A 22,603-nucleotide genomic window follows, 5' to 3' on the forward strand; every position below is an offset into this window, starting at 1 on the left:
GGATCAGCATCGAAACCATAACTGAACCAGAAACAGGTTGCCGATCGACACCAATACAATACTCACGAGTTATTTCAAATTTCAAAACACTATATTGTACTCTCTTCGATTTTAAATTCTTGTCGTGATTTTAGTTCAAATTTACACTAAAATCTTCTTGTCATGGTTCAAACTTAGGATCGGAGGAGCACGTGAGATTCGACTGCACTCATATAGGACATGTTATTAACTTGACTTGACCAGAAAGCAAGATATATCTATTGGCTGCCCAAATTGCCGGTGCTCTAACATAGGCAAAGAAATTAATATGCATGTTAGATTTAATCAGCCCTCACTCGAGCAGCTGAGATTCCTCGGATCGGAATCTGCTTAACAACCTAGCGATGCTAACATGCTTCAAGTTGACTTTGAAAAATTTGTATAATCATACCGACTGACGTGAACAAATTTTGAGAAACAAGACTTCATGACAAGACTTTACAAAACTGAGTTTAGCTGATTCAGCCATCACGTACGCTGGCCAAAAATGGAGCAGCTGGTTTCACGGATCGGGATCTGCACCGACACTAGCTAGACATGTATAACTGAACGTGCGTTGCATTAAGACGTCACAATGCGTACGTCAACTGATGACATACTAGCTTGGAGATGTGTTAAATTAAGACGAGGCACTACAACAATTAATGAACTACTCCCTTCGTCCTGAAACAACTGACGTTATTTTGTATAAACTCTTATACAAATCCATGTCACTTAACGGCGAGGCGTCTGCGGTGACTTCGTCAATCTCTCAAGATCTGCCGGCCAGTCTTTCGGAGGTGCTCATAGGAGTAGGGTGTGTGTGTGCGCGCGTTCATAGATGTGAGTATATGCACGTGTTGTGAGTATCTGCGTTTGTACTGCGTTTCTAAAAAGAAAAGGAGCATATCATTTTCTTGAAATTCCATGATTATATTTAAAATTATACTTTTCGAATATATAGTGGTTTCCTTGAATGTTGTTATTAACTTGCCTTGACCAGAAAACTCCATGAAATTGCAGGGGCGCTTAATGGTTTCTGTAAGTACTCGTACAAAGTTAGCTGGATCGCCCGATCGGGGGAATACTGTGGCTCACACCCTTGCTCAGTATGCTAGAGAAAAGGCGTCTTCAAGTCTCTTAACTGGTTCAGTCCCGGGCGTGTGTTCATATTTGTACTTAGCCGCACTTTCCAGTTAAATGAATGCCTTTTCCCTTTAAAAAAAGAAAGCAAGATGTCTTGGCTGCCCAAATTGCCGGTGCTCTAGCATGGTGAAAAAGGCCTCCCGTGTCGCCCACGGGCGCGAGGTGACAACGTAGAAAAATCACCATTTTGATTGTTTTCGTGGGTTTTTTGAGATTTTGGCCGATTTTTTGATATCGTAGCCACCGATATAACACTGTTCCGGGCCATTTTGGGCCGAAAATCACCCTTTTAGTCGTATTTGTGGGTTCTAAATCACGTTTTTTTGGATTTTTGGCTGACCCCTTGGTAGGCTGATATGCTTTCCTTTTTTTGGGAGCAACACAAAAAATCATCGGTTTGGCAATTTTTCGTGGGCTATAGCTCATGGTTTTTGTGTGGCCGTTTTTGGCTCGGTGCCGAAAATCACTGTTTTGGCTTTTTTGTGAGCTTTTGGCCGATATTCGACACCGGGGATGTTGAAAATCACCATTGAAAAATGTGCCGAAAATCACATTAGACCACTTTGGTCTAATGTTGAAAAATCGTCGTTGTCGTAGCCCGGGGCTTAGACACCGGGGATGCGAGGCACCCCCTTTTTGGTTCGGCAGTGGGCGTTGGGCATCGCTCCGGCGATTGCCGGCGAGGCCAATGACGAGCGTACAATGCACAAGCCTGTTTACCCAGGTTCGGGCCACCCTGAGTTGTAAAACCCTACGTCCTGCTTCTGAGTTTGTATTAGCCAATGAACAAGTGTTTACAGGTTGCCGGGGGAGTCCCCGGGTGCTCTCTTCCTTTTTTGCTAAGTGGCTACTTGCTACTTTCGTCTAAAGCCCCAAACTCTAACTCCACTAGAGTGCAATCTAGAAAAGAACCGAACCTCCCGACCGATGGCGCTGGTTCTCCTTTTATACTCAAGGGGATACCACAGGTGCCTCGGTGGATGGGGGACAAGTGTCGAGCAAAGACCCTAGACAACTTGCCCTTGCTGCGCTAGCATGCATGCATGGTGCTAAGTGTTGTAGCTAGGGCGATACGTGCCTTAGATTCACTGCGAGCCACTCACTGTGGGCTGACTAGACAGGGAACCATCCTTCTGTTGGAGCATTTAATGCTTGCTTGTGCCATACTCCACGCTCTGACCAGCCCTGCACAAAAGGAGCCTGCCGGGCGGCCACGTGGTGCCAATACTCTGCTTGCACTGAGCGCCGGTCCTGTTGTAACCGCCTACGCCAGATAACACCCTCCCTGGCAAGTGAACTTCCTGGGGGGCGCCCTGACGGGAACTTTCACGCTGCCATCCGAGGCAACCCCCGCAGCCCGGCTAGTCCTGTCGGGCTGGTGGCTTCCCAGGCAGCTCGCACCACGCTGCCCGGGGTGCCGTCCTTGCGGGGAGCAAGCGAGGCAACCCACGCGTTGCGCATTGGTGGTACCCCGGGTGCCACTGGTGCGACAATCGTTTTACCCGTTTTCGTGGATATAGCACATAATTTGGGTTTCCACCGATTTTTCGATATCGTGACCCCACGAGGCAGTGTTTCGGGCCGTTTTTGGCTGAAAGTCGTTGTTTGAGCCGTTGTCATGTGCTATAGCTCAGCTTTTGGGTTTCTTCCAATTCTCCGATATTGTTACCCACCTATGCGGAAAAATTATCGTTTTGTTCATTTCCGTGTGTAGTCACGAAAGTACTAAAAATGACAAGCAGTAAAAGCATACAAAGACTTGCTCGAAACAACAAAATTACCATGCACGATCGGCCACCAAACTCAACTTGAGCGCGCAATATGTCGCAACCATAGTGTTCGTTTGTCGCGGTTAAAACTCCATCAGAGGTACCAACGGTGGATATCATCTTTTCTTATTTTCATAGCAGCGTTTCATTTTGTTTTATTCATACAATGATCCGAAGACCGGACTCCACGGTTGCAAGATAACCAAGTTTTTTTTTGGGGTGGTGGACAAGATAACAGAGTTATAAAAGAAGGTCCCGTTATCTTGTTCACATTGATGTGTTCCAATTGCGTTGCCAAGTACTCCCTTCATTCTTTAATTTTTGTCGAAATATTACATGTATCTAGACACTTTTTAGAAATAGATACATCCATTTTTAAAAAAAATTTAGACAAAAATTATGAAACGGAGGTAGTAGTGTATTTCGTAATGGAAAAGGGCAAGAAGCCAGGTGTTTGAAAAATCTTGTTCACCTTGAAAATAGACGAGAAGTCAACAATGATGGTGCGCCTTGCGCTCGTGCTAATCCTTTAACTGTCGCTAGGCCCCTTGCTGATGAGGGCCGGTCCTGAAATTTCAGAGACGCCAGAGCGAACTTCATGAATGGGCCTAGCGACTGTAGTGAAGGGGAAAAAAAGGATTTCTTACATCAACAGAACAGAGGGTAAAAAGTTAAGAGTGTATAATACATGACTAGTCCATAAACTGGGAGGAAATAAACATCATAATCCATGAATTTATAAAACGTAGACATGATTTTAAAATCATATTCCCTCCTTTTCACAACCACGCTTTTCGAGGTCAAAATTTGACCTACAATATGTAGATTATATGTTGCAAAATTTATATCGTTGGAAATATTTTTGAAATACGAATCCAATGATATAATTTTTTAGCACATAACTCTCAAATCATTAGTCTAATAATTGTCGGTCAAAATAAAATTTTAAAATGCGGACCATTCTTTGTGAAAAGGAAGGAATACTAGTGATACAATTCAGTCAAAAATAGGTTGTAGGAGTAAAAAAAAAGTAGGCACGGGGCTGCCACGTCGAAACGAAGACGGTGAGAGGATGGACATACGAGCGCAGGCTCACGAGCTGGACCAGGCCATGGCAAGCCGGACCGAGCCAGCATGTTTTCTGGCCGAGCCGAGCTTCAAAGAGAGACTTGTTCGGCCTTCGGCCGAGCGGCTCGGTCTAGTCCGCGAGCTGGCGGCCCGAAGAAATTCAACAGCCCATCGTCACCGATTCACGGCCCAGAGACGCCTCCCCACCGTTCAGTCCGCAATTCCCCCACCCGGAGCTGCCGGCTGTCTGACTGCCGCCCCGTTCGGCCGCGGCACACGGTGCAGGTGCAGCGCGGGGTCACCAAGGCAGGGACAAGGAGAAGCAGGATAATGTGCATTGCTGGTCCCGCTGCTTGCTGTTGGTGTTGCTTAGCTGTCACTATTGACTATTTGCTGTTCCTGTCGCCGGAGCGCTGGAGCAGCAGGCAGCCGCTGGGAGAAGAAGATCCGCCGCTGCTTGCTCGCTCTTTGCCTGCCGTTGAGCTGCTGCTTGCTCTGTTGGCTGTTGATCTTAAATAAAAACACATTAGGACTTGTTTGGTGTTACTGGATTTTTTAGCCACTGGTGAACTCAAAACACTAGTGTTTTGGTATATGAGATGTGTTTTAATTTGGTTAAAAAATGAAATGTTTTGTGGAAGAAAACTATGAATAATCTTCTCTAGACTCTTCGTACCAAACAACCATTTATAGTTTATAGTGTTTTTCAATTCGGAGTAGATAATATCATAAAAAACACCTAAAAACTCTAGTATCAAACAAGACCGGCTGTTACTGCTGCTTGTGCAGCGTGGTAAACCATGACGCCGACGACCTAGTCTAAAGGCCACCAAACGTCCGGAGTGTACTACCCCCTCCGTATTATGCATCGCGTGAGCGTGATCGGGCTGCAGCTGCATCGTGCGTTCGCGGACGGACGCCGGGCACCGGCCCCTCGCCAGAGAACGACTGAACGAAGTTAACAGGACCAACAAGAGTGAGCATTTTACCAGCCATCTTAATCTTCAATTCTTTGTACTGTATTTCCTTAAATACACGACAAGTATTTAGGACCGGAGGGAATACTAATTTTCAATTTGTTAATTAATCTAGTCTCGTTAAATTTCAGAACTACGAAGCCATCGTCTAGAATGTATCCATCCGGCGGTGAGAAAAGGAAAAGAAAGAAACGAGACGATACATGGTAACAATCGGCAGCATCACAGCTGCAAATGGCCGGCGGCGGCACTGGATTTCTGGCACGTACACGCGCAGAGGGCTGAGCTAGTTACCTTGGAGGGCGTGGGGGATGGCCCCGCCCTGTATCTTAGTGGGCTCCTTCCACCCCATGGCGTCGCACGCGTCCACCAGCTCCCGGCAGATGCCCAGCTCCGCGAACGTCGACGCCTCGGCGACCGGCTCCGGCTCCAGCTCAGGCTCCCGCTCCGCGGCCATGGCTGCTACCGAGGAGGAGTAGAGAAGCTCTTCCGTGCGAGAGTGGGCGCGCGCGTGCGTCGGCGAAGGGGGCGGCGTGTGTTGGTGCTTGGCGCGGCGGTGGGTTTGTTATGACGGGAGGTAGAAGGAAGAACCTGCATTAAACCCTAGCTGACGCGACGAGACGGAGGAAGGGGAAAGCTTTCACTGGGCTGGGCTGGGCTGGCATGCTCGACCCAACAGCATACTCAGCCCATGTAAATATACGACCATGGGCTTCTAAGCCCTATGGAGGTGAGCCCACCACCCCTTTGATTGCCTCGTGCTGATCCTTTGATTGTGGCCCACTGGCCAGGCCCGTTGCTGATGATGTTTCCAGACCGTTTGGCTGTTAGGATGGAGACGGCTGTCTGGAGTGTGGACCTGTTACGCATGTCTGCTGCTTGTCCAGCGTCAGGTAAACGGTAAACCATGACGCCGACGACCTGAAGTCTAAAGGCCACCAAACGACCTGAGGTACCAGTAGTAGCTAACAACCCGGCGTGAAGACTATTACTCGGATACTAAGATGAACAGACAAAGAATTGAAATTCATCTTGAAAAAAGAAAGAAAGAGGGAACGTGGTCTTGCATTTTTCCACTGATCCTTAAGCTTGTACTCCCTCCATTCCTAAATACTTCTCGTGATTTTAATTTTGCAATAAAACCACGACAAATATTTAGAAACGGTTTGCACTAAAACCATGACAAGTATTTAGGAACGGATGGATTACTGTATACAGAGACTAAGGAAACATCCTAAAGCTTGGTTCCACTGATCCACCGAGGCTGGGGGCTTTAGTTTTTGCACATCAGTAGTGTTCTGAATTGCCTTGTTGACTCCGACCATTGATTATTTGTCCCTTAAGTCTTGAAGTATAACTAATCATGTCTGGACCGGCCAATAGACGAGATGACACTCTGACAGTAACAAGACAGGCTCGCTTTCCTCTCAGACATGACCCAAAAAACATAGGCCCGCGGCAGGTCAGGTTTCCTCTTCAGGCTGTCCATCTTCAATTAGTTAGCCGTAGTACGTACGTGCAGATGTGCATGGCCTGTGTTGACATAGCTCAATCTGCAATTCTGAATAATCATACTTATTGTTATCATTATCTGGAAAAAAAAGGGCTGCAAAGTGACTGGAAAAAATAATCTAATTAGTGTACTAACGGTCCAGATCCTCCTCTTATCTTTCGGTCACCGTGGCTTTACTTACAAGGCAATTAGGCAAACGCACTCCGAATTGTGCCAAGCTATAGCCTGTAGCTTTGCTCTCTTTGTAAGCCATGCTTTTCTTCTCCCTTCAGCCTTCAGGAGTTCTAGATATTATCTATTCATTTATTTTAGATAATTATGAAAAAAGTTATTTGTATACAGAGAGAAGTACTATCGGGAAAAAAAGATTCCCCCCTCTAGAAAATCGGAATTCCATGGAAGTTTGGTTTGCTTGTATGGAACAAAATCTGAACTTCAGTATTGCTTCTGCAAAAGGTCACCATCGGTTTAGCAGTGTATGATTCAGGCTCTCTTTTCTATCGCCCTTGGAAAAGATAGAAATTTCTGTTTCAAACTATAAACAACCTGTGATGCAGAAGAATGTCTCTCTTCTTTAGGGTCTTCACTGTGTTGTGCATTTCAACCCAAAGTTTACAATTCCCTTTGTAAAGGAAAGATAATGGCTGGAAATTTTTTTGTCAACTCTTTCAGCCGGCAATATCTCAGCCAGACAGAAAACTGTCGTTGTCCGTGCTTGTAGCCCATTCAATTCAGTTCGTGCTTGTCTGAAGAAAAGAACACACTTTCCACGTTCATGTTTCAGATGTTTCTCTTGATGGCATCAGGAGGCCCTCCAAGTCTCTAATTGATCCAGCAATAGAAGATAGAACTCCACATTGGGATGTCTTAACCAAATTAGTCAAAGTATTTACAATTTTCTCTTGGACAAATTAATGAACAAAAAAGAGAAGATGACGGCTTTCGATTCGACTTCTCCACCAAGCGATGTAGTCGTAATTCGCTTGATTCATAGCATGGAGTGTGTTTTTTTTATTTTCTTTTGCACATGCATAAATGAGGCGAAAGGAGACTGCTGCTCATTTGCCACCTCTGCAACTCCAAGCTCCAGCTGCCAAATTGTTCTAAACAGCAACTCATCAATCCTTCCTTCTAAACAGTGTGGCATTTATCAGCAACAGCTAGGATCCATCGGCAGATACATCCCCGGGGACCCAAAAAACACACAAATCATGGGCGAGTTGGGCGCTCGATTGGGTCCATGGATGCATGATCCTGGACCATGCCCATGCCAATGGGTTTGCATTTTGCAAGGTACTAGCAGTACTGTGCTATTTGCAATTGATGTGCTTGCATTGATCAGTTGTTCATCCATGCTTCCTAGTTCCTGAAGAGCTTCTTCAACAGCATTAACATTAGGGACATTACATGTTTCTCAAGCTGCAGATATAGCAAACCTGAGATTGCAATTCTGTGGGAACTCTGGTTTGCAAATAAAGCCTTCAGTACTGAAATGATATCCCAGCTAGTCAAACCATCCTGGTTTTTCAGGATCGAATTGCTTTGCAATAGAATATGGTTCACATAAATAGAGAAAGAGATAAAGTGAATATGTAGAGGAAAAAATGACAGGCTCTCGTTGAGGCTGAGCACAAAAACAGAGACCACTTGTAGCAATGTTCAAGAACCTTCCTTTCGGTTGTGCAAACCGAAAACTTCAAAGCCGTTCCCACCGGTAATAACGGCCCCAACACCAGGGACCCACTAGCCAGCAGACAGCCAGTCTATTCACAAGCTAGAAGGAGCAAGAAAATAAGAGAGGTTATTTTTAGCTATTGCCGCCATTCCATGTACCATGTTCCTCCTTCCAACTGAAAACAGTCACCATCAGTCAGTCTCTCAGTCACAGTTATTACTGGTTTTCGTTGGAGAAAACAGTTACTAAATCAGCTGTGCCATTTCCCTTCACAAGAAATAGTCTGCCCAAATTAGTTAAAAGTCATTTTTGGAGCACTCAGCATCAAGAAGAACTGAACCAAAAGCAACCAGATAAAAACTTCCACATAGAAGAACTAGAAGAAAATATATACGCCAGCCAGCCGGCCCACGACTAAACCCCACTATCCTTCCCGGCGAATTCTCCATTGCTTCGCTTCCGCAAGACTCTTTCTCCCCCTTTCCCCCCTTCCTCGCCTCAAGGTAGGTAGCCGCCATAGCCGAGAACCTAACGCAACTGCACGCCGTTGATCGGCGGCGTCCGGCCGGGTCGATGGAGCCATCGTCGGACGACTGCGGGGTTGCCGCCTTGGCGGCCGGCGGCGGCAACAAGAAGCAGCAGCCCCAGTTGGGGCGGTCGCTGACGTACCACCACGGGGGGCACCGGCGGGGGCGGGGGCGGGCGCAGCTGGCGGACGAGCCGAGGGCGAGGGCGGACGCGGTGGTGCTCTACACGACCTCCCTCCGCGGGGTGCGCCGCACCTTCGCGGACTGCTGCTCGTCGCGAGCCATCCTGCGCGGGCTCCGCGTGGCCGTCGACGAGCGGGACGTCTCCATGGACGCCTCGCTCCGGGGGGAGCTCCAGGCCCTGCTGGCGGCGCGTGGGCGCGGGTTCTCGCTCCCGCAGTTGCTCGTCGGCGGGAAGCTCGTGGGCGGCGCCGACGAGGTCCGCAGGCTGCACGAGTCCGGCCAGCTCAGGCGCCTCCTCCGCGGCGCTGCTGGCCAGGACCCGGCCTTCGTCTGCGCTGCCTGCGGCGGCGCCCGCTTCGCGCCTTGCCCGGCATGCGACGGCGCCCGCAAGGTGTTCGACGAGGAACAAGGCCGCGCACGACGCTGCGGCGACTGCAACGAGAACGGGCTCGTCCGCTGCGCCTACTGCTCTTCTTCTTGACTTTGAAATCGATCGATCACCGCAAACACGATCGTCCGAATTCCAGTTCTATTATTCGCTGCTAATTAATTTGAAGGAGGATATATATTTAGAGGTGGTAGATGATTCGTCATCAGAGAGGTGCGTTTCATATTGTTTCTTGGCGTTGGATTTGTGTGTTATATAAATCTGAACCCGATCATTTGGGGATTGGTTCAGATTGGGTGCTGTGCTCATGGTCATGGAGGAAGAACGAATTGCTGTTCTTGCTGCAGAAAAATTGCCATTGTGGTGATGGCGATTTGGGAAATAATACGGTGCTTGTATATGTGTGTGTGGGTAATGTAAAGGGAAGATTTGTCACTGACATTAGCTTGATTAATTAATGTAAATACTTGAGCTTGGTTGATCATATTCTTGCCTGGTTCTTACTTCTCCTCTTGTCTTTGCTTGCTCTGATTAATATCTTCTTTCTTTTTTGAGGGAGATTAAATTTCTTCTTGAATAGATCAAACTGTTTGATCTGGAAATTATCCAACTTCAACTATTTGATAGCACCTTAACTGCAATCATGTTGTCCCTTAGCTGTACCTACTAAACTAGAGCCACCTCTTCTTTCAATTTTTTTTTTCATTTTTTCCTTTTTATTTTTTTTATGGAGTGTCTCTAAACAAGTAATGTACTCCCTCAGGTTCAAATTAATAGCTGCAGGTTTGTCTAGATACGCATGTTGCGACAGTTAATTTGGATTTGAGGTGGGTTTACCACGACTCCTGTATTCTGGGGAGACCCTGTGGTTCCACCGTAGTCCGTGTTTTTTAAGACGCAAAGGTTGTTCGGTGAATCTGTGATCATTGCATCCTGGAGAACTTTCAATTATTTCCCCTATTTCTTTGCATGACACAGAATGGCTTTTGAATCTTTTGATCGATGCAAGTACAAGTTCATCATATCTTGTAGGATCTAGAAAAGGCTGAAGAGCTGTAGACTTATAATATATCCATGTAATGCGGATAAGTTCAGTCAGATTTTTCAAGAGTTACAAATGATTCAACTGGAATATTTCAAAAGTTACAATCTGGGTTCAACGCATGTCAGGCAATAAGTACGCTGTTTCCTCTCTTTTTGCCCCTTTGCATTTCTTAATTATGTTTGCTATTGTTTGGAACTTTGGATTAACTAGAAAATCAGAGTCTTTTGTCTTGATTTTCCAATTTGGAATGCAAAATATCGCCAAAGTACTCCTAAAAGAAACGATCTAAAAACATCAAATATGTTATAATATAGCATGAGCATCCTGCAAAAATTAGACTCGTAAAGGAGACAAATTTTCAGCAGGAGCAGCCACAGATTTGGCAGCTGTACAGACACCATTCAACATGAGAAGCGGCAACCTGAAGAATGAACAATTCAACATGAGAAATTCAGAACATTGGCGGTGTCTGTTATGGATAACCAGTCTGACACATACAGAGGGGAGCTACATGATTTACATTCCAGGAGGTACCAGCAAGATCTCCCTAAAACGGGCAGCCCAATGGCCAGCCAGCTCATGTTCAAAGCAAAAGAAGAGATTTTGCCTTCAGCTCTACCACATCAGTACCGCCTCAATCGGTTTACATGACAACCATCCATCAAATTATTTTTTGAGCTGCTAGAAGTTTGGCGGCTAAGACAGTCTACACCATTACCTAGTCTCCTAAGTTCTCGCAGCGATTCACCTACGCATTACCTTCGGTTCATCTGGGATACATGATCCAAAGGATCCAGAAGGAATGAAAGCACAGTTTATTGCTCCTTCCAGATTCTCCCTGTGACCCGGAGTTTGAGCTCCTTCCTGTCGCCACCAGAGAAGCACAGGGCCATGTTCCGCTGGATGATGAGCCCGTCGTAGCTGTCTCGGACTTTCCTGTGACTGTCTCTGATGCTTCGAGGGATACCTTGCCAGGTCATCTTGCGGTTGATGCCTCCAACCTCCAGGCTGTAGCTGTAGTTCTTGGCTTCGGCGTCGTCTCCCATGAATCTGAGGAAGGCGATGTAGACAGGCGCCATGCCCAACTGGAATGCCTCAAAGTGCAGGCAGAAGTACTGGCCAAAGCAGCTGAATACCTAGACAAATATTCAGGAGTTAGTTCTACAGCTCTCACTTCCATGGAGAATTAAACACAGACGACAGAAGCTGAAAACAGTAACATAATCGGTGATGACATGGATGATAGCAAGCATGCGTTGTCATGAGTACCTTAATTGCATTCTTAAGTAGTACGTACTAGCATTAAGTGAAGAATCAGCAACCCATAAGACCATAACTCATGTTATAAAAAACTATCCTAGAACAACTTTGCCATGTCTAGATCTTGGACGTAGGGTGGTGAGGAGTAATATACTAGTATCCAGGTCAAACAAATTTTACATGTCCAATACAATTGACATGAACTTTGCATAGTTTTTCAGATTATGAAAATACAGAGATAGGTGATAATTACCGTAAGCATCCATGTAGCATTCTCAACCTCATGAGGATTTGATTTGACATAACGGTGATTGAAGGTGCTTCCACTGTGCATGTCAACCTTATGATCATCCTTCAAGTGACTCACTAGATATGGAATGTCACCAGCAACAGTGCATTCAGATCCAGCATATGGGCAAGTATAGGGTCTGTATTGGCACTGCGACTCATGTTTCAGCTTGCAATAATAAGGATATATTCCCAAGCATCCAAAGTTCTGGAACTTGCATGGAACCTCTAGAGAAGCAGCCACCTTCTCCAGAGCAAGGCATCTTATGTTACCCAGTTCATTCCTGCAAGTTGGGCAGCGATTATGAACCCTTGGCTTGCATCCAGAACATATGGTATGGCCATTGGAGCACTGCACACACAAATGAGACAACATAGTAAAGAACCTGTATACAACTTCATATTCAACTTGCTTTTCTGAGCTTGAGAATATGCAGTGAAATTCAAAACAATCATAACAGATATCAGGCCCTCCTAGGAGAACATCTGACAAGGAACAATCTGGATAACATCAAAAATGAAAAAAAGAGCGTTCAAGTTCAAAATGTTTGCAAGGAGCTAGTCACAGGTGGGCCTGATGCATGGGGATGGTTACCAGAGAGGAAGAGATATAACCTGCTAGTGTGAAGGAATTCATAAAGAAGTTACCAACATAAAGCCTATCTTAGCTCTGCCTGCCTTAAAGGTAAATCAGCATTTTCATATTCTTTCAAGTGTGTGTTCTTGTCCAATCACGTATATTGGCATACACATGGCACTTCAAAAAATCCAGGAAAGGCCAGTATAATGCAACTGAGATGCTTCAGCTAAATGAGTTCAGTAGCCAAGGCATACCTGATGAATTGGAGGATACATGGCAACCAAACACACAGGGCATTCCAATAGCTCACGAACATTGCTAGAAACTATCGCATTCTGTTTTGGTGAATGCTGGATAGGATCGCCAATGAGTTCAGTGACATCTAACATCTCACACTTTGGAGGGTCAATAACTTCAGCATCAGTGTCATCAAGATAAGCACCTGATGCCATGGTCAAACCTATTGGTACAGAATTCTGCATGGAGAAAAAAAAAGAAATCAAGAGGGGAATTAGGCTCGAGAGTAAAATGAGAAAGATAATTTTTATTCGTGAGAATATCACTTAATCAGATTAGAACGCTTTTCTATGGAACACAGAAAAGTAAATTTTGTCTGCCAAGTCCTAAGCCAACCATAACATAACCCAACAGCACTTAAAGGTTCTGTAGTGAAGATCATTAACGACAGAAATCATGAACGCACATAGGTTGGACCTCAGACAAATCTTGTACGATTTGATGCAGCAAGTCTTGTTAGATTACATCACTACACCCCAAGCAAGAAAACACAGATGCCATGGTGTTCAGCCACTATGCTCGTAGTTTTTCAGCAAAACATTGAAATGTTTTTAGTCTCTCACTGTACTTTTTGTTCTGCCTTTCTAGTCAACTTTTTTTTCAGTTTCAACCCCTGTATTTGAAAATTTTAACCAAGTACCTACTCCCTGCTGCAACTTTATTTTGTCGAAAATCAACACACGCCCATAGGAAAAAGCCACACATGACACATCATTGTGGCACATCCCAAATATAGTATCAAAGGAAACTAAGTAAACGTTGGTTGGTCAGCTAATTTTTTCTCATGATGTGATGAGATGCTAGCAACACGCAGCAGCTCTAATGATTGCCACTCAACAGGAACCCCTGAATCTTCTGTTCTTGTCTTCCATGATTAGAAACCATGAATACTTGGCAGTGGGGATGCAGAGAAAACAGTAGATGCAGCACGAAATCGCCATTCCATCTTATCTAAACTCGAAGACCGAAGCTCCCAGCTTCAGCTCCACCAAACTCCCATCAGAAACATCCGTGGTGATGATAATCCACCATTAACGCAGAGAAATCTCGAGCTCCAGTGCCGCTAATGAATAAAGCAGCGATGCGGGGGAAATTACTAATCGAGCCAACAAGTAAACCAGCGCATCTAGACATGAATAATGAATAAACAAACAAACAAACCCCACACAACGGCCGCCAAATCCCCCCAAACCACAACCAAAAACCCTAATCGGCAGCCGCCACTCGCACACACGCGCCAGCTACACGCATTCCCCCAATCTCAAGCACGCGCACATCCGGCCCGAAACCCCGCACGCGCGCGCACCTCAAAATCCCATGGGAATCCGACCCCCATCGAACCGAAGAAACGAAGCTAGCAGCTAGCCAGAGAACAGCACGCCCGGATTGAGTTGGGGGGAGATCGGAATGGCGGAGAGGGGATTTGACCAACCTCGGATGGCTTGGCTTGGCTTGGAGCTCCCTGCGGCGGAGGGCTCGAGACGGCGAGCGCGTTCGAAATAAAGGAAGCCCCTTTGTGTTGCTCGTCTCTGAGACTCTGACGAAGAGAGGGAGTTTGTTTGTTTGCTTTCAGTCCTCGGGGTTTGGATGGAGGGAGCGTTTTTAACTTTTTATTTGCATTTGGACAGTCGCTGCTGCTCATTAAATAAGCAGTGGAGTGAGTGTGCTGTGATCCAGGTTTGATAGCCAGTGATCAACGGTCAAATAAATAAATAAAGAGGAGTTACTGCTGCCTGCTACTCCATCTGTCCAGGCTCTTTTAAATGAAGCTTGGTGTTCGTCCATGGTGAAGTTTGAAACGAAAATAATCAAATTCCATCTCTTTTGAAATGATGTACTTCCTCCGACCCATATTACTTGTTGCAGATTTAGTACACGGAAGGAGCAAGATTCTTTTTTCAGAGAGAGATGGGAAAACAGTAATCAAAAGATAGGTGAAGTTTGAAATCTGAAAGCGGTGAAGTTTGAAAGGGAAATGAACCGATGGTTGGGGCGGTTTGTGGTTTGTTTAGGCAGTAATCAAGGAAAAAAAGATTACTTTTTCCCTAGGAACACGGAATATCTGGGGGCACTCCTATTTGGTGGGAGGACCGGCAAGTTTTCTTCACTGATATCGCCTAATTTGACGGAATTAGCACGAAACACGCATTTTGACTCGACAAAACTAGGTTTCCAACTCACGGAACATCGGATTTTCCACTTGTAAAACTGGATTCCTGAATCAAGAAACAACAATTTTCTAGATTCGAAATCAAAAGCTCCCAACCCACTGATCAAACATTTTTTTTCCGCTTCGTGAGAAGGAAGCTAATAATTCACCACTTGGCAAGTAAGTATCGAGTTCCACATGGATCTATCGCAAACTTTCTACGGAAAAATCGAAAAGAAATCCATCCGCTAGGTCAGATCTAGAAGTATGTACCCTTTTATTGGCAATCTCGAGGACAACGATAGCGGCACGTCTCCTGGCAGCCCGGCTCCTAGATGCGTCGACGCTGCTCATGGCGACGTCGAGGGGGACGACGACTCTAGCCCTCCTCTGGTCCCGGCGGCGGTGCATCTCCGAGGCGAGACAAAGGGGAAGAGAGGTAGAGTGAAATGACATGGTTGAAAGTGGGGAATTCTTATACCGTTTCGCCCATGAGAGGAGTCTATAAAGGAAGGTAACCGATAAGTGGGGTCCACGACATATATATGAGGATCCATGAACAATAGCATGTTATAATTTTATAAATATTTTAATATTTCAAATGTTCTTTTTTAATAAAGGTAAAAGCTTTGGATGTTGCATTTATCAGATGAATAGTGAGAAATCAAACAAAAACCGGTACAACCACGGCCAAGCCCATTCCCGTTGTAGGTGTGGCAAATGCAATAAAACCATGCCAACCAAACACACGCAAACCTGAAACCAACGGAACGAAGCTAGCTGGTCTCCTACAACCAACGCAGAGAATAAGTCGAGACTGTTGCGCAAAGAGCAAACTTAGAACCCTCCCATGGAGACAAGGAAGCATGCATTCTAAAAATGGACATACATCTAGGAGCATGGGAAAGAGCTCTTCCTATTTGGAAGCAATAATCATAACAAAGAGCATCAAAATTCTCATTGTAAATTCATAATTGCTAAAGGCAAGTGCCAAATTCAAATGTGGATGCCATTTTTTGCCCATTGGTGTTTGAGTTTTTTTTTTTTGAAGTTTTAGTCACCATTTTTTATACTTTTATTACTTTTTTTACTTCTTGTAATTGCACTCCTTTTTATGCGGTTGCACTTTCTTCATTATGCATTTGTTGAATTTGCATCCTCTCTTTTTTAGCTTTGGGTCATAAAAACTGACCGAAATTTTCTTAAGTGTGTTTGGATGCTACATAGGAAGAATGTAGGAATTCTGAGATTAGATAGAGTAAGAAATGAGAGAGACATATACTAGAATTCATGTATGATCCAAAAATGAGGCTTCAGTTCATGTTAGAATTCCTATGGAATTGAGACCATAGGGATGCATTCTATAGTACTTTGCCAACTCCATGCTTGTATGATCCAAATGGCTCTTGAAAATCCTACGATCCAAGGCCGTCAGCGGTCTAGACATTCCCTTTGAGATTAGCCAGAACCTGTCTGTTCCAAAAGAAGTAAAACCGACAGGCTGCAAGCAAAACACAACAGACAACAGAAAAATAAACAAGGCACCAGACTCCTTTCCTCCTTTTTCTTTTCATTCTTGCCCTGCTTACATAAGTCAGATACTCAGATACACTCATCAGATCGCCTGCACTTGCTACTTGAGCATGTCATGTCGATGGCATGCGGGGAAAACGAAGCTGCGAAATGGGAGGTCAGCTTTGGCACTTGCCCAAGTAAAGCAAATATACAGTGAGCCAAGCTTTTAGCAGAGCCACCATTAAAAGAAGTAAAAATTTGAATGCTTCAATCCCCAATCATGCATCAAAGAGGAAATATAATAAGCATATGGGAGGTGTTTATTGAGTGAGAAGAGCCCAGAGTCATTAGTTTAGCAGGGCAGTACAGTAAAAAAGTTTTAACTGGTTCACTGGTCCACATGGTAGGAGGTCCAGTGATCTGACATTACCGTTGCAACAAAACTGTTTGAAACCCGCCAAGCAGAAAATCCATCTCAAAGGCTAAAAAAGAAGAAGATAGAGAAGAGTATTCACAGTGCGCATCACCTACTGTACGGTTTCCCCTCTGGTACCAAGAAAAGGACAGAGATCGGTTAGTAATTAAACACACAGTAATCACGCATTTACTATAGTCTATAGTTGGACAGTGAATTAAGGAACAGCTATGTCTTAAATAGGCACCGTTGCTTTTGCTTCAGACAGTTCGCAGTGTCACATCTGCAGTGCAATTAAAGAAGAGAAAAATCGACAGGTACGAACTCATGGAGTATATACAAACTGATGGTCCTACTTAAGAAAAGTGTATGTAAAACGATTTTCTAAGTTGGATTCAACGCATCAAAGTCACAAGAAAGAGTTATACAGGAGTTCATTGTTTCATTTCCGGTGATAATATTTTCCCAGTCACAGAACGGCCTCAAATTTGAGCATTCACAGAAATTAGAAATGACGAAGAACACTAGGAACAGCTTAGCTAGATTTCTGCATTTTTACCAAACATTTCAGGATTCAAATGTCAAGCAGTAGCACTGTTTATCACAGGTTACTACAGACAGGAGACTTCACCAAACACTAGGGTGATACAGAATACAAGAGCTTATTGTTGAACCATCATGGTGAGATTCTGGCACTCTTGCAGGTGTAAAGGAACTCCAGTGCGTTGGTTACACAAGGTTAGTCCATAAAGACATGAGACAAGGTGGGGGAGAAATCTCGCAGAATCAATGTTTTCCTGAGCAAGAAAGCTAAACTTACACTACCACCTTAGTTTACTGGCAAACACCCATTAAGTAAGGAAGCTATAAATATCCATGATGAAAGATCAAGGATGTCGACTAGAGTGGAGGGGTTAGGCCACTATCAAACTATATGTTCATCGAAGTTAGGCTCTTTCATGGTCTTGTGGAACATGCTCTTCTTGTGAAAGGATTTCTTGTATTTTCCATCTCTTTTGTCCTCATTGTTAGGACAGCTGCATCATTACCGTGTATTTGTTGCCCTTGATCTTCATCTTCATTGCTTGGATCTTCTTGTATGACTTCCTTTGCCTTCAAAGTGACGTTTGTGTTCTTTATTGTTCTCGTCCCACACAATCCTTGATTCTTCTTTCCTGATGTCATGTTCGAGGAATGTCCCAAAGACAAAGTTTGGAGTGAGTTCTTTGAAGTCGTCTCTTTGGCAAATAATATTCACCAGCAAAGGATTCCTTGGCTTCATGACCCGGAGCAGCTTTCTCACCACAAATAAGTTGGTCATGTCTTTGTTTCCAAGGTCTTTGATTTCATTGACCAAGCTGTTGAGTCTCGTATACATGTCAATTAGAGACTCGCTCTCACCCAACTCAAACCATTCCAACTTGCACCTCAAAAGATCAACTCTTGCCTCTCTGACAGATGAACTGCCCTCATGAATTTCTTGGAGAGTATTCCAAATTTCCTTTGCATTTTCAAGGGTGCACACCAAACTAAACTCATCTTCACTTAACATACAAAACAGAGCGTTGGTGGCTTGAGCATTTCTGTGTAATAGGCGATATTCAGTCACTGTAGGATTTGTTTCATCTACAACAACAAAGCCAGTTTCCACTATGCGCCACACAAGGGGGTCCATGCTATACAAGTGAAATTTCATCCTGTGCTTCCATGATGCATAGTTTGTGCCATCAAAGTAAGGTACTCTTGCGGAGCAACCTCCTTGATAATGTGAGGTGCTATATGAGTTGGAGGAACTTTGTTATAAGCACCTCTTCTTCTGTTGGAGCACTGCACGCACAAAGGTGACAGAAGTGTTAAAGAACATGATACAGATTCAAATGCAAATTGCTTTTCTGAGCTTGATAACATCCAGTGTAAATTCAAAACAATCATAACAGATATGAGGTCCTCCTAGAAGAATTGTTTAACAAGGAACAATCTGGACAGAAAAAGAAGAGCATTGCGAGGTGCAAGTTCAGAATGTGTGCAAGGAGCTAATAACAGGCAGGCCTGATGTGTGGTGTCTGGTGCGATAAAACGGAGGGATGACACCTGTTAGTGTGAAAGGGTTTCATAAATAAAGAGTTACCAACAGAAAACCTATCTACCTTAAAAGGTAAATCAACATCTTCATATTCTTTTGCAACTGCATGCTAGTATCTGATCACGTATACTAGAATACATGGTAAGTTAGACCTAATGCAACTCAGATGCTTCAGCTAATGTAAATGAATACGACATGCTTGCCTTGTTTAGATCTCTCACAATCCTTGATTCTTCTTTCCTGATGTCATGAATGAGGAATCTCCCAAAGACAAAATTTGGAGTGAGTTCATTGAAGTCGTCGCTTTGGCGAATAATATTCACTAACGAAGGATTCCTTGTTTCCATGACCCGGAGCAACTTTTTCACCACACATAAGTTGGTCATATCTTTGCCTCCAAGGTCTTTGATTTCATTGACTAAGCTGTTGAGTCTCGTATACATGTCATGTAGAGACTCGCCCTCACTCAACTCAAACCAATCCAACTTGCACCTCAAAAGATCAACTTTCGCCTCTCGGACGGACGAACTGCCCTCATGAATTTCTTGGAGAGTATTCCAAATTTCCTTTGCATTTTCAAGGGTGCACACCAAACTAAACTCATCTTCACTTAATGCACAAAATAGAGCATTGGTGGCTTGAGCATTGTTGTGTAATAGGCGATACTCAGTCACTGTAGGATTTGCTTCATCTACAACAACAAAGCCGGTTTCCACTATGCGCCACACAAGGGGGTTCATGCTATACAAGTGAAATTTCATTCTGTGCTTCCATGATGCATAGTTTGTGCCATCAAAATAAGGTACTTCTCCATTGGAGCACTGCACGCATAAATGTGACAAGATTGTTAAAGAATCCAGATACAAATTCATATTACATTTATTTTTCCAAGCAAAATAATATGCAGTTTAAATTCAAAACAATCATGACAGAAACGAGGCCGTCCTAGGAAGATCATTTGCCAAGGGACAACATCTAAAATAAAAAAGACGAGCACACATGAATGTGACAAGATTGTTAAAGCATCCATATACAAATTTATATTACATTTATTTTTCCGCGCAAAATAATATGCAGTGTAAATTCAAAACAATCATGACAGATATAAGGCACCCGTCCGAGGAGGATCATTTGACAAGGGACAACATTGAAAATGAGAAAGACGCGCATCAAGATTTGTGGGTACAAAATGTTTCCAAGGAGATAGCCACATGCTGATGCGGGTACATGAGATGGCTAAATGCAGTGCCGGTGCTAGGGAGCAGAGCCTGTGATTTCAATTCTCACAGATGTATATGTCTATCCAGGGGCGAAGCGAGGAAAATATACCGTTGGGGTCGCTCTTGAGAATTTACCGGTGTCATTACATATTTTTAACGGTATTTTTCTATTTTCAAAGGGGATTGGCAAAATAGCATTGGTGTCATTTGACTATAAGGTGGCTCCGCCCCTGTGTCTATCGCTACGGTATCCACACAAAACAAAGGTAAAACATACCTCTATTACCAACATAGTTGGAAGCTAGCAGAACAAAATCCACAGATTACATGTAGGTTCGCCACTGGGTAAATGGTTATTAGAAACGAAGGGATGACACCTAGTGTGAAAGGGCTTCGCAAAAATAGTTACCGACAGAAGCCTATCTTAAAGGTAAATCGACATTTCTTTTACAAACTGAATGTTCATATCTGATCAAGTTTATTGACACACATGGTAAGTTATGAACCTAGAACAAGGCTAGTGTAATGCAACTGAGATGCTTCAGCTAAATGTAATTAGTTCAGTACCAAGACATACCTGATGATTTGGAGGATTCATGGCAATCAAAGATGCATGGCATTCCAGTAGCTCATGCATGTTGCTCGAAACTGTAATATTCTGTTTTGGTGAATGCTGGGTTGGATAACCAACTAGTTTGGTGACATCTAACATCTCATTCTTTGGAGGATTGATAGCTTCAGCATCAGTGTCATCAAGATAAATAGCTGTTGCCATGGTCAAATCAATAGATGTAGAATCCTGTATGGAAGAAAAAGGGAATCAAGAGGCAAAATTAGGCTTGGAAGTAAATGAGAAAGATATACATACTGAACAAGAAAAACAGAACAGATGCCATGGCGTTTGGTTGTTATGTTCACAGCTTTTCAGCAAAACACTTAAAAGGAATTTCGTCTTTCGATGTATTTTTGGTTCAATTTTCTAGTCAATTGTGAGAATCACATCACTGTGGCACTTCCCAAATACATCAAAAGGAAACTTGATCGGTTAAGCTAAACTAGCTAGAAAAGCTTCACTGGAAAAAAGGATAGATATAAGAGGAGAACTGGTAGCAGAGGGCAATGATGGGACTGGCAGAATAAGAAAAGGAAAGGCGGTTACACTTCCAGTTCCATAAAGCTCCACTGCAGCTTCCATTGCGTCCAAAGCAGAAGCTACACAAAGTTGCAATGAACCACCCAGAGGACAGACAAGAAGTGGGGGCAGTTCATCAAATGAAGCACATTCCAACTTCTGCAAAGAGATGCTAGCAGGTAGCAACATGCAGCAGCTCCAGTGATTGCCAATCCACAGAAACCCTGAATCTCTTCTCCTCCTCTCTTATAGATTGGGAATACTGAATCTTGGTAGCGGGAATGGGAGAAACAGTACACACTACTAGTACACAGCAACCAAATTATAAGCCCATATTAAATAACATCTCAGAAACATAGGCATAAGTAACGTCTTGATACGGCATAAGATATCATTATCTAGCTCCAAACCAGAAACCAGCAGGCTGAGCTTTTAGTACACCGAACTCCATGAGAAGTTCAGAACAGAAGTACAGAACCTACTTACATAAAAAAACACCCTGTGTTGGTAATCTACCATGAATGCACGCACAGTACCTCAAGGTCGAGTGGCGTACCCAAAGCAGAAACGGGGAAAAACAACAAATCGAAACCAACAGGTAAAAGAAATCAGCAGCACATCTCGACATGAATAAATCCCCATGCTCCGACGACCAAAAACCCTAATCGGCAGCGAACCACCACGGTGCACTGCACGCCGCGCGTGTTCCCCAACACTGCTGCCAAGCCGAAAGTCAAGAACACGCACCCGTACCTCGGAATCGCATTGAAAAAACCGCAATTTTCCCTCCCAATTCAAAGAAGCCAGAGGGGAAGAGCAATGCGGTACTACCTGGGGAGCCAGGCGGGAGGGCCGCAGGGAGGCGGCGGTCGAGACGGGGAGGCGGAGTCGGGCTGCCGGAGGACGGGACGGATGGTGATGCTGGTGTCGACGGAGGGCGGAGAACCGGAGAGGCCTCTCTGTGTCTTTCTGACGAGTTTCTGAAAGAGCTCTCTCCTCGGGGTTTGGACTTGGAGGGACTAGGGAGAGAGCGACGGGGAGTGTTGAACTGGGGACTTGTCCGTTTGATCACTACTCAACGGTCGGTTCTCAGAAAGAGAAAAAAGAAAACGCTATCAACAGTCAAAAAAGAGCTGCTCCAGCTTTCTTTCTTTTCTTTTCTGAAATTACTGTACGTACGATGGTTCGGTGTCCAAAATCTGTAAAGATGTTGGAGATTGTCCAAGTTAAAGAAACATAAAAATACAATATTCCAAATCAGTATCCTTGTAGTTGGGTCTAGGTTCTAGGGTGTCACAGATCAGGTACTAGTACGGAGAGTAAATAACCACATCCAACACACAATAATATATACC

General features: G+C 44.3%; 4 protein-coding genes across 8 annotated transcripts; 1 reads left to right on the forward strand and 3 right to left on the reverse strand.

Annotated features, from left to right (window-relative positions):
• Nucleotides 1-3,219: 3,219 nt before the first annotated feature.
• LOC106865761 (DEAD-box ATP-dependent RNA helicase 10) lies at nucleotides 3,220-5,574 on the reverse strand. Of its 4 annotated transcripts, none has more exons than XR_001405095.2 (2): nucleotides 5,273-5,574; nucleotides 3,220-3,500 (listed from the first exon to the last, which is right to left on the reverse strand). XR_001405095.2 is itself a non-coding variant. In XM_014896534.2 (2 exons), exons 1-2 carry the CDS (start codon nucleotides 5,433-5,435, stop codon nucleotides 3,463-3,465), a joined length of 249 nt encoding a protein of 82 aa, XP_014752020.1. In that variant the 5' UTR covers nucleotides 5,436-5,574; the 3' UTR covers nucleotides 3,220-3,462. The 4 variants fall into 4 exon arrangements, 3 of the variants coding, with proteins under 3 accessions (XP_014752020.1, XP_014752019.1, XP_024317283.1); XM_014896534.2 differs by having other exon boundaries at nucleotides 3,220-3,548; XM_014896533.2 differs by lacking the exon at nucleotides 3,220-3,500 and adding an exon at nucleotides 3,616-4,503.
• Nucleotides 5,575-8,542: 2,968 nt separating this feature from the next.
• Nucleotides 8,543-9,748, forward strand: LOC100827249 (uncharacterized protein At5g39865). The gene has a single exon (XM_003562477.4). It carries the CDS (start codon nucleotides 8,740-8,742, stop codon nucleotides 9,355-9,357), a length of 618 nt encoding a protein of 205 aa, XP_003562525.1. The 5' UTR covers nucleotides 8,543-8,739; the 3' UTR covers nucleotides 9,358-9,748.
• A 983-nt stretch (nucleotides 9,749-10,731) lies between these two features.
• On the reverse strand, nucleotides 10,732-14,391 carry LOC100827553 (E3 ubiquitin-protein ligase DIS1). Of its 2 annotated transcripts, none has more exons than XM_003562478.3 (4): nucleotides 14,167-14,391; nucleotides 12,692-12,913; nucleotides 11,823-12,209; nucleotides 10,732-11,445 (listed from the first exon to the last, which is right to left on the reverse strand). In XM_003562478.3, the coding sequence occupies exons 1-4, from the start codon at nucleotides 14,374-14,376 to the stop codon at nucleotides 11,125-11,127; spliced, it is 1,140 nt and encodes a 379-aa protein (XP_003562526.2). In that variant the 5' UTR covers nucleotides 14,377-14,391; the 3' UTR covers nucleotides 10,732-11,124. The 2 variants fall into 2 exon arrangements, with proteins under 2 accessions (XP_003562526.2, XP_010234505.1); XM_010236203.3 differs by having other exon boundaries at nucleotides 14,041-14,169.
• Nucleotides 14,392-17,475: 3,084 nt separating this feature from the next.
• LOC106865930 lies at nucleotides 17,476-22,296 on the reverse strand. Its single transcript, XM_014897922.2, has 4 exons — nucleotides 22,080-22,296; nucleotides 20,694-20,915; nucleotides 19,100-19,717; nucleotides 17,476-18,640 (listed from the first exon to the last, which is right to left on the reverse strand). Exons 2-4 carry the CDS (start codon nucleotides 20,889-20,891, stop codon nucleotides 18,506-18,508), a joined length of 951 nt encoding a protein of 316 aa, XP_014753408.1. The 5' UTR covers nucleotides 20,892-20,915; nucleotides 22,080-22,296; the 3' UTR covers nucleotides 17,476-18,505.
• Nucleotides 22,297-22,603: the final 307 nt, after the last annotated feature.

The sequence above is a fragment of the Brachypodium distachyon genome, chromosome 1, assembly GCF_000005505.3.
Source record: "Brachypodium distachyon strain Bd21 chromosome 1, Brachypodium_distachyon_v3.0, whole genome shotgun sequence".
NCBI classification, from domain to species: domain Eukaryota; kingdom Viridiplantae; phylum Streptophyta; class Magnoliopsida; order Poales; family Poaceae; genus Brachypodium; species Brachypodium distachyon.

Bases quoted from the DNA above. Each gene is read 5' to 3' on its own strand.
- LOC106865930 (XM_014897922.2), bottom strand. From the start codon at position 20,891: ATGGCAACAGCTATTTATCTTGATGACACTGATGCTGAAGCTATCAAT. The intron at 19,718-20,693 runs GTATGTCTTGGT...TTATGCGTGCAG, and splicing joins TGAATCCTCCAAATCATCAG to TGCTCCAATGGAGAAGTACC. The intron at 18,641-19,099 runs GCAAGCATGTCG...TTGTGCGTGCAG, and splicing joins TTGTGAGAGATCTAAACAAG to TGCTCCAACAGAAGAAGAGG.
- LOC100827553 (XM_003562478.3), bottom strand. From the start codon at position 14,376: ATGAGCAGCAGCGACTGTCCAAATGCAAATAAAAAGTTAAAAACGCTC. The intron at 12,914-14,166 runs GTTGGTCAAATC...TTCTCCATGCAG, and splicing joins GCCAAGCCAAGCCATCCGAG to AATTCTGTACCAATAGGTTT. The intron at 11,446-11,822 runs GTAATTATCACC...ATATTTGTCTAG, and splicing joins ATGCTACATGGATGCTTACG to GTATTCAGCTGCTTTGGCCA.
- LOC106865761 (XM_024461515.1), bottom strand. From the start codon at position 5,435: ATGGCCGCGGAGCGGGAGCCTGAGCTGGAGCCGGAGCCGGTCGCCGAG. The intron at 4,512-5,272 runs GTAACTAGCTCA...TTTTTATTTAAG, and splicing joins CATCCCCCACGCCCTCCAAG to ATCAACAGCCAACAGAGCAA.
- LOC100827249 (XM_003562477.4), top strand. From the start codon at position 8,740: ATGGAGCCATCGTCGGACGACTGCGGGGTTGCCGCCTTGGCGGCCGGC.